Raw genomic sequence first — 11,041 nt, forward strand, 5'->3', positions numbered from 1 at the left:
AGTCAACGTCAGTGTTGTGCCCTCATTCCTGGCTTGCATATGTGAAATTCCTTACACACAACAAAGGAATAATTTGTATAAAGACCTGATAAACTGAACGGTTAGTTAGTGTGCAGTTTATGTAGCTATTGACTGCGTTTGGATGGGGTTTAAATCTACTATTGTGATGCATATTGTAAGATTATTTAATTAGATTGTCATGAAGCATACACATATTTAGATAACATGTCACTCTGCACATTTCTGGGATTTGTCACTCATCGCACTATTAATTAAACCGGGTTTCTGCTGCGCTGTGCAGAGACAGAGGCAAAATGTAAGCTCAAATTGGCACCAGTTGTGTGGCACGTACACAGTCGACAGTAGTCCCTGGAGGAGGGGTTATGGAGAGGAGAGTAATCTGATCAAGAAAGGTTGGATGATGCACACTTTAATAGCAGAAAATGACACGGGCCAATCTAGGATATCAGTCTGGAGATGATTAATTACCCAATTAGGATTTTAACTTAAAATAGAAAGTGATTTTTCTGGCCAGCTGTGTCACTCTACGCTCTTAGTAAGTTTAATTCAGGACTATGTTTATAATGAGCAAATACAGCATCTGCAGCGATGAACCATGCACGACACTAATGCTGAAGAAAAGTCCATTTCAAGTGGAAAAATACAATTTGTTATAGGCCTATGTCAAAATGCGCTTCAACAGCTACCAATACAAATGTGCTGTTATGGCTGTTACATATAACTGAAATTATTTGTAAAAGTTTGAAATGATTAAAAATAAAATCAGTAAATAGGGCTTTGTTCAATTGGGAAACGCTTTTAAAAAATAAATAAATAAATAAATTAAAAAAAGGCATGTTACTACATCTCCCGTCATGCACTTCTTTTCATTTCCTGGCACGCAAGCAAATAGCGTAAAAGCCCCGAGATGAGGGCGGTCCGCATTAATGCCTGTTTTTCAAAAACAAAACAAACAAACACCATTTCTTTCGCGTTAATGGCTATTTAGAGACTACTCGGTCTGTTTGTTATCGCTCAGAGATAGTTAGTTTTTCGGGTAAGCGGGACCGTCTTGTTTAATAGTGAAATACTTGTCACATGTGTTTGGCAGCGCGGACGTCGGTGGCTGAAACAGCTCGACCAGATCTCTAACCGTGTTTAACATTAACTAAACTCACACACAACACCGGAGACATGAATAAACGAGAAGGTAAGTGCAGCAGTTGAAGACTGAACTCAGAAAAACTACGTTTTTGTGCGAGATGTATTGTTAAGAGTTGTTGTGAGCGCTGTTAGCAGGAGATTAGCTGGATATCCGACAGGATTTTTTTTTTTTTTTTACTTTAAACTAACACGCAGCGTGAAATCTGTGTAAACTCATATCAGAGATTAAACCACGTGTTAGTGTTTAAACTAACAGTCTGTCTTGTTACAGCAGTCGCCCTGTAGCTCACGTTGATTGTTGTATAATCAGTCATGATGTGTTTGACCATCAAACCAAAATACACACGTGATCACTTTATTATCATAAAACACGAAACAAAAACACGGATCTTTTTGGTGTTTCCCTGATTTAAAAACGGACCATGCTATTGAGTTTAACAGTCATTTAGATTATCGAAATGTTTGCATCTTATTTCTTTTGTCAGCTGACAAATTGTTTAATCTTTAGTTCACATTTTAATGATGTTCTCTCGTAGTTTGAATTAATGTCTCTCTCCCCTTTTGTTTATGGACTTGCAAAAGACAGATTTCTTTTCTTTCTTTTTTTTATTTTTATTTTTTTTTAGAAGAAGAAATGGTAAAAATAAGATTGTTATTATATTTCCTTAAATACAACAACAACGTTAGATCCTATAATTTACACAACTCTACAGTATCCTTTGCCAAGTCTTCACCTTGCATACCTACAGCTGGAATAGTTTTCAGCCCAACTCAAAAATAACTGATGACATCAGGATAAACGAGCGAGGAAACTGAAAAGCGTTGGCAAAATTGATGCAGTGCCCAAAGAATTTAAATTATTTAACATCGCCTGACTTTTTCTGCGCTGTTTCAGGTGAAGGAGGCCCCCGGAAACATTTTGATGCAGCGCAGGAGCATGATGCGAGCGCCAACCCGTCCTCATCTGTCGTTGCTGCCTTCAGAGGTAACTGCATCCCCCAACATCATGACTTTTCACACCTTGCACTGTTCACCCATGTGGTTGGTGTTGTTTTTTTTTTTTTTCTTAAACAATAAATCGTCCGTATTTAAACTTTTCTTTCTCTGAAGTTTTCCAGCAGGAGCTCGACACCAAACACGACAAATATGAGCGTCTCGTTAAGATCAGTCGAGACGTCACCATCGAAAGCAAGAGGACTATTTTTCTTTTGCACAGAGTGACCAAGTATGTACAATATTAGAAAGATATGTTATTATGTGCTGTCAAAATGAAAAAGTACAATAGATTTCTTCACTTTACTCATTTAACGAAGGATTGCTTCTGACTTCGATGGGTTATGTTCTGTGGTGTCTTTTAGGATGCATTTATGTCATTGGTATAATCAGAAGCTTTGAAAAATAATGTGAAAGCATTATTGATGCAAGAGATCATCCACATTTGGCTCAGTCTCTACCAGCCTTCAGATGTTGTTTTAGTGTAAACAGGAAGTTTTGGGATTAAAGGAAAATCATTTGAATGATGAATGCCTCGAAAGAAAAGATAACTCGGTGTCAATGAACCAACTGAATTACTGATTTAATCAACTCCAGTGTTCATGCTCTGCTTCCTAACATCTGTTTTCTTTGGGTATGAAGTGTTCCAGATGCAGAGGAAGTTCTGAATGAGGCCGACGTAAAACTGGATGCAGTCAGGCAGAAGATTGGTCAAATTGCAGAAGAGCTGAGGGGAGAGGATATTTTTCAGTTTCACAGAGCCTTCACTCCAGGTGAGTTATACATACACCTTGTAAAAAAAGGCACGTTCAATTAGTACATCAATTTAGTAAAAAAATGATTTATCCATTTAACCTTTACTTAACCTGGAAAAGGCCCGTTGAGATTAAAAAGTTCTTCTTTAAAGGGATTCCTGGGCGAGACAGGCAGCAGCGCAAATTGAGAATAAGTAAAGATAAATACAAACCAGACAAACTTTAATATATTTCAGAGACATATCTCCAGTCAATCATATTCTAATCAACTCTATCTGGAGTCTTCCAGCCCTTTAACCAAATCTGTCCCCGCCAGATTATACTTGTCTGGGTCAAATCTGAAGATCAGCAGACTGCCCCACAATTTTATATACAGTACATAGATTATATCTACAGTTTACTGTATATTTCTTTAGGTCTGGAGTTTAACTCCTTCTATATTTCGGAATAGAGAAACAAGCTCCAGCAAAGGACATGATTTAAAAACCTGATAAAATGGGAGCTTCCATGAGAAACTGTCTGTGCTGCAGTCTTTCTCTTTAGATGGACATGGAGGACGAAAACTTAAAGTTTTAACAATTAGGCAAATAGATAAAAAAATAAATACATTTTCGTAATGAAAAGAGGCATAATTAAACGAGTGTCATGAGTACATCAACTTTGATTTAGGCTATTTCTGGATTTGTGCATTAATTAATAAATAAATGAATGTATTTTTGTGTCTGTTGATAAAGTCAGAGTTTGTTCACTCACTCAAAGCCATTTTGTGTAGTTAATAAAAATGTAGCCAGGCTAGTTTGTGTTGTGATAGAAACCGTTTGCTTCTGTCTCGTTCCGTCCAGCTGGGCAATCCAGCTGTACACTGATGTTAGGACCGCCCACCTAATTAACATATTGGCGTGGAAATACAGAAATAATTAGCTAAAAGTTGGTGCATGGAAATTGATTTAATAGATTCCATCATGTCCTTTTTGATTGCCAAAATGTAATCATTTTTTTTATTTGTTTATGAATTTAGTTATTGATTCCTACCTGTATAAATGAATATATTTATGTTTGAGTCATTGTTCGCTCTCTATAGATGTATTGTAAAGTCGGTGTGAGAGCGTGACCTTGCAGGCCTGGACGTGTTGGACACACCCTCTGATAAAGTTGTTTTGCGACTAGCATCAGCACCAGTTTTTCTTAGCGTAGCCACAATGTCTGCAGAGTTTGGAGGAAGCCATTACTGGGAGCGAGGGTGAGCTGTTATCTAGCAGATGGGGAAGTCATTTTTAGATTGCGGTCACTCAGGAATCACTGCTGCATCCTTCACGACGTGACTAGTGGCACTTCCCACCAATTAGACGGTTCGTGTTTCCCCCTATTTTTATCGTCTTTATTAGATTAGGACTCTCCAGATAATCTTGGCTGGGAGAGAAGTCCCCAGGCTTGTGTAATTGGTCTGTTTTTTATATAAGGACCATCAAAGATATTGTGGGCCAAGTCCTGAATGTAATTGCCACTGATAACAGGGCACTTTGACAAACTCTTGAGTTGGACCCAGCGAGCAGCTGAGGCTTTGCAAACAAAAATTTACTAGTGGGGCTTTTTTCATGGTTCACCTGCAACTCGGTGAACCGCTGTGTAGTCAAACAATGAGCTCAATTAATCTTTAAATCCTCTCGGCACACGAATGTGTGCCATGACGTTTTTCAAACATACAGTATTTAAGCAGCAGTCAAGTTCTTAAGACTGATTTTGCAGCTCTGATCCCATCAGGCCGCACACACACACACACACACACACACACACACACACACACACACACACACACACACACACACACACACACAAACAAACACACACTCACGCTCAACTTTCAACTTTTCCAACTATTGTGCCAGTAAAGTCTGTGATTTCCCGGAGGTTTCCCCTGAGTTATTGTTTAGACGTGATGTCCAGTCATTTTTTTTTCTGGGTCTCAAAGACCAAAGGTAACTGACTTCAACTTTATTAATCCCTCCTGAACTGCTGCTTCAGAGTAAATATGATGAACCGCTCTTGGCAGTAAACTCGGGAACTGAACTCCGCCGGCCTCAAAGCTCACGTAACCTTTTCATGTCATATCCTGTCTGCCTCAGATTGGCTCACATTCTCAGTGCCACAACCGTGGAGCCGCTCACAATGTTTAAATGTTTGGAGCAGCTTTTTAGTTTTTTTGTCGATAAAGATTCTGAAAAAAAAAAATTGCCAAATAGAGGTTGCGGCCTAAAATGTATGACTACTACTATATACTGCATAAGAAGAGGATGTGAGAAACAGTTCCTTTAAAAGCCCTGACAGCAAGAATATCTCTATATTGTTGAATATGTTCATAAATAAATAAGATAAAATCCAATCGGATTTTGCAACATGGTAATTGGTGCAGTCTCATCAGGTGAAATCTGTCATCTGAAATAAACAAAATTTTACTTTACAAAACTTTGGCAGAAAATGCCGTCATGTAAGACTTTATTTCTTAGAGTAAGAAGCCGGGTGACAAAACATTTTTTTGGAGCCTTTAATATAGAGCTTGACTGATATTTGCCGTACAATTTTATCTGCAAATGTTGGCCTATCACAGATATCAGTGTATATGTTGGCCAATATTACAACTTTTTTTTACAGGACATAATGAAAAGAGACGCCTGGGATAAAATAGAAATGGCTCCATGTGCTTTTTAAATAGTTCTTTATAATTAGTAAGAATATCATAACATATAATAAATATCCCAGATATATCAAAATCCCCAATAAACCTCTTTTTCTCCCCATTATCGGCATCTGCTATCAAATCCAGTATCAGTGGAGCTCTACTCTAATATTTGATCCAGAGTAAAGTGTTACAGTCCAGTCTAGGTCACATGTGGATGACGGAGGATAGCAGTGGTTGGTTGGGGATTTTAGAAAACCAAGCAGTGGAGTAGCAGAGACGCTCTAAGAAAGCTCTGAGTTTTGACACGGTGCATCAGCTCAGTCCATGTAAACGCCGTGCGGTTGGAAGAGCAGCGAAAGTTTCCTCAGAGCAAAGTGGAGATGAAGCACATCCTCCGGCTGGCTCTGTGTGGCACGTTGTGGTTCGCTGCAGGGAGATAGGACGCCCTTTGAAGTTCAATTGCCGCTCCAAAAGTAAACTTCAGACACAAAGTCTTCCGTCCTGTGATTATTTGATTGTTGTTTACTCAGGGCCAGAAAACAAATGAGGGGTCATCTCAGCCCAGCACAAAAAATGGCTGCTGTTGTTCTATCAAAAGACAGAGACAGGAAACAGGTTTTATTTGAATCCCTATCTGCAACTGTGATCTATACTGTGCAGATACCATGTCGTGTTTACACACGGCTCTGCTCATTTGATACACAGCCGAGCTTTTACTCATAGTAGACGTTTTCAAACAAAAGCAGCCTCCACCATCACGTTTCGTTTCAGCAGCTCGACCAGTGAAATGTCTGGATGCACTTGCCGATTGTTTTGTGTTGATCCTTTTTAAATGTACGTTTGTACATTAGGGATTCAGGAGTACGTGGAGGCCGTCTCTTTCCTGCACTACATCCGCCATCGCAGCCTCATCAGCCTGGAGGAGATCAACGCCCGACTGGTGTTCATGAGAGCAGACAAGGCAGATACAAAGGTGAATTTAAAGAAGACTTCATGGTTAAGTTGTCATATAATTTAATGTATTAAACCACCTAGTTTTAGTTTTTTGTCGATATATTTCATTTTCTAAAAGACAAATTTATGAAGATTTTAGGGAATCGTTTTGACATTTTTGGACATGCGTTGATTCACTTTCTTGCTTGGAGTTATATCGACGCCTTTCTCATGTCTGCATGCTAAATATGAAGCTATAGCCAGCAGGCATTTAGCTTAGCTTAGCACAGATCCTGACTTTATGCAAACATATGACATGTAACTTCATATTTAAAGCACAGAGATGAGAGTTGCAGCAATCTTCTTCAGAAAACTCTCAGCAAGACTTCAAGCTCTCAAAGAAAATCCTCATATTTTGAGTTCATTTGACATGATTTCCTTTCAGAGCAGTGGAGATGTCACACAAAGCAGCACTGGGTGTTTCTGTGTACTGCATTCATGAGCATTATGTGTCATTATGTCATTTTATAATTTTATCCACTCTGCCTGTTGATAACTGTCTGTTGATGCAGACTAAATAGCTTGATGCTTTTTACGACAAAACACAGAGTTTTCTACTAAAAGCATCATCCTGCTCCAAAGAATCTGGACTTTTACAAGGGGGACAGCACATCTTGTAGGGTTGAGACTTCCTTGTTGAAACGAAAGATCCCAGAGCGGTCGTATAATCTGTCTTTCGTTGACTTCCGTGTATGATTTGGATATTACTTCTACTTCATCTCAGGGCTCAGCTGAAGCTCTGCCGCTGGGAGCTCAGGTCCTGACCTTCCAGGTGACGCCGGCCGACTACCTGCTGGGCGTGGCCGACCTGACGGGAGAGCTGATGCGCATGTGCATCAGCAGCGTGGGCAACGGCGACATCGACACGCCCTTCCAGCTGAGCCAGTTCCTGCGGCAGATCCACGACGGCTTCTCCTACATCGGGAACACGGGCCCCTACGAGGTGTCCAAGAAGCTGCACACGCTGCGCCAGAGCCTGGGCAAAGTAGAAGACGCCTGCTACGCCCTGCGCGTCCGCGGCTCCGAGATCCCCAAACACATGCTGGCCGACGTGTTCTCCAGCCGGACCACACTCATGGACACCGAGGAAGGGGTGGTTTAATCCTCCACGTCAATGTTCTCTCTGTTGTGTCATTGTCTCCTTCAGTTTAGCCCCACTTTGATGTTTCTGTGCGGTTTTAATGGAACTTGACAGATGTTTCATATGTTTGGTGACATGTTTGCTAATTTTGTTTTTAGTATTACAATAACAAGTGTTACAATAGACCATTTTTTTTTTTTTTTTTTTTTTTTTTTTTTTTTTTACTTTGATAAAAATCTGATGACTTCAGTTGCTTTGCATGAATAAAAGTTCTGTGCCAAACTTATCATGCTCTCCCAGACTTTAAGCTGCTTTGATAATGTGTGTGTGTTTATTTTATTTTCCCTTTACTCCCTCCTCTCTCTCTATCACACAGATCATCTAAGGTAGAACCATTGGCTGTCTGCACTCACTGTATTCACTGAGGAGGAGGAACACGCGACCTTCGTTCATTACACGTTTATATTCTGAGACACACATATATACATATATATATATATATATATATGTATATATATATATCCTCATTCAACCCTCTTTAAACGGTCCTCACCACACTGCAGTGACGTACGTTGACAGTAAGGTTGAGAAGTGGAGGAATATACCTTCTAGGGAGCTGATGTCCTCCTGCTGTTTCCTCCATGTTTGAGTCACTGGATAACAGGCCTCCTGTGTTTGTGGATGGCCACAAAGTATTGACTTTATAATCTATCATCAGTAAAAGAAGCCTTTATTTGGGTCTGGGGAAACAAGATTTTAATGTCAGATTTAACTGAGGAAATGTTACTTTATGAGTCAGATTATTCAAACCACAGGTTTCTAATTTCTATCCTGATCATCTGCTGTCTAAAAAATTAAGGATAAATTTAAAAGAATTATTACTAATTCTTTTTTTGTTCGTTGTTGTACGTGTGTTGGCTCAATTTATTATCCTTCCATATCCCATAAGATTATTAATTTGTTACACTTGACGTTGCAGACTGAGCAGCAGGCTTTCAGTGTAATATAAGTCTGTCACCTGCTGGCCAATGTAAGTACTACACATGGACACCCTGACTCATGTTTTCCTTTTGAGGGTAAGTATTGCCAGAAAAACTGAAAGTCGTTAGTCTGTAGCAGTGTGATCTAAACCTACCTAAATGCAAGACGATAATTTCTTGCTATACGTTGCTATAAAAAGTATTTTCAACCTGGATAATTTACAGGCTTTTTGCACATTCATTTAGTTTGTTTTGGTTCAGCTTTTTTTCGAATAAAAAAGATAAAAGATATACTATTGAAAATGTCTGGAATCATATTCATTTAGCCAATTTAAATAAAGAATTATGAAACATTATTTTAGAGTGTTTTAAACAAAACAAACTGAAGGTAGACGACTTGCACGTACTTCTAGACATGTACATGCTTTACAGCATGTTTACAGTCAGTTATCCCGGACGACTTGCTCACACTTATTAAAAAATATAACCTCTAAAAGTAAATGAAACGAGTGAATAGAAAAAGCACATTCTTAAATCTATGTGCAGTCTGACATCTGCTGGTCAAAGCTGGATAGACTCTTTGCAGTTTCATGCGTGGAGTGAGCAGAAGGTGAGGTGGCACACTAAATTACTTTTTGTTAGAGCTAAAATCAATGGTGTCACCAGCTACAGGTCAAAATGTCTGCAAGAAGAGTCCATCCAGTCTGTGTAGATGATGAAGGAGCAACAGATAGACAGTGTGGACCAGTGTAAGCTGCGTTCAACTTATATTTATCTTTCTTTACATTTTGTTTTCGCTCCCAGCATCAAAGGACTCATGTTTCTTTATTGTTCCTAAATGAATCCTGTTCATTGACCTTTTTCACAGCAGACATGATGACTCTGTTTAGCAGTTGTTGAAATGTAATGTAGCATGTAGTTAAAATGTCTCCTGTGAAAAAGTTAATTCAGCTATAATGTCTACATTTTTCTAGTCACGTGTTCCCCTAAGGAGAACGCGTGATGACCCTGTTCCTCGTTTCTTTGGACAGCATTTCATCACAGATCTGCTCTGATGTTTTATAGGTAGGCGAGATGTGCCCAGACTACAAATCAAAGTGAAAAGCCACAGAGGGCAGCCAAAGATTAAAGTCACGTTCACAGTCAGCTTGTGCCTCTAATTCTTAATAGTGGGCAGGTGATCTTCCTCTGCATGTGAAACAGTTCATCCTTTCTTGTATCATCCAGTGACAAATATGCAGGCTGCACTCTGCTGAACTGAGCTGTTTATCTCAGACTTGTCCATCAGCCAGCCGAGCTGAATGAAAGGAGGGTTTGGATGTGTGGGAAGGAAGCTGAAAAGACTGCTCTATGTGGGGTCCACAGTTTTGTTCTCCTGGTGGATTCCCTCAGCGCAGAAACAAAGAAACACTTTTGTATACTCCCTCTAATGTGCAAAATTAACATTGGATTGTGCACACAGATAATTATATGAACCTCACATGTAGTCTTCCAACACGGAGGGACATATTATCCTTAAATGACTTCGTTTTAAAAAATACATTCAACAAATATCGTCTATAAGTATACAGTATGTATACATATGGCCTGTTTTTGTGACTTTGAGATGAAAGGGGAGAAACAGCATGTCTTCCTCCATCTTATTCTTCTCTATCTGCAGTGGTCGTAAAACAAAGCCTGCAATAATACAAAGAGCAGCGGTGTTCAATCCGGTCCTGTGTCCGCTGCTGCATTCACAGGCTGCCCGCTGAGTTTTCTGAGGCGGTCTGAAAAAGTCTGGAGTCAAATTCCTGAACACGTAGGAGCTCCTCACGTTGCACCGACACGACGCACGACGGCGCAGCGGCGCAGCGGCTAACGGATTACTGACCGACTGATTGATGAGCGGGCTGATAGACAAGGGTTTGTCTCGGAGGCTCCGACGTCTGCCATCACAACAAGCCATCGGATCTCTTTCCCTTTTTTCTTTTTTTTTTTCCCATCAAGAAACATGACATGAAGACCGTCTTTTTTTCTCCACACCGCCTCTTCATGAGCAACCACTTGTTTGCCGCAGAGGACAAATGTACAGAATCTGATATACGATCAATACTTGTGACTGGAAATGTTTGTCACGGGTAAAGGATCGCGCACGGAAGCCGCTTTTACGCGTTACTCCAAAAGTGGAGGAAATAAATCACAGACTGGGTTCAGTTTTCCACAACGGAAATGAGATCAGTCCCTTTGCCGGGCTCCACTTTCTGAAAACATGGTTGGTGTAGCTCCGTGTTTTTACCGGGATCTCTGACTTCTGAATACTAAACGCCTTTCTGCTGATGGGAAGATGTTCGCTGGACTGATGGGACTAGAGTGTAACAATAACTCTCTGCTTCACCACTGCGAAGTCACTGAAGGTAAA

The 11,041-nt window shown here is 40.0% G+C and overlaps 2 protein-coding genes across 3 annotated transcripts in view; both read left to right on the plus strand.

Annotated features, from left to right (window-relative positions):
- The first annotated feature begins 936 nt into the window (after positions 1–936).
- Positions 937–8,946, plus strand: tsnax (translin-associated factor X). Its single transcript, XM_069145054.1, has 6 exons — positions 937–1,210; positions 2,060–2,149; positions 2,275–2,389; positions 2,800–2,930; positions 6,441–6,562; positions 7,307–8,946. Exons 1-6 carry the CDS (start codon positions 1,195–1,197, stop codon positions 7,682–7,684), a joined length of 852 nt encoding a protein of 283 aa, XP_069001155.1. The 5' UTR covers positions 937–1,194; the 3' UTR covers positions 7,685–8,946.
- A 1,448-nt stretch (positions 8,947–10,394) lies between these two features.
- Positions 10,395–11,041, plus strand: part of disc1 (DISC1 scaffold protein) — a 42,141-nt gene continuing 41,494 nt past the window's right edge. Inside the window, exon 1 of one of the 2 annotated variants that reach the window (XR_011178020.1) lies at positions 10,395–11,036. Coding sequence is in view for 1 of the 2 variants with exons in the window: in XM_069145056.1 (XP_069001157.1) it covers positions 10,967–11,036 (70 nt within the window). In the remaining variant the exon portion in view is untranslated. The remainder of the gene's footprint in view (positions 11,037–11,041) is intronic. The other variant, XM_069145056.1, reaches the window with a different exon arrangement.

This window comes from Embiotoca jacksoni, unplaced genomic scaffold, assembly GCF_022577435.1.
Source record: "Embiotoca jacksoni isolate LCO1_2020_lvr unplaced genomic scaffold, fEmbJac1.0.p SCAF_12, whole genome shotgun sequence".
Taxonomy (NCBI): domain Eukaryota; kingdom Metazoa; phylum Chordata; class Actinopteri; family Embiotocidae; genus Embiotoca; species Embiotoca jacksoni.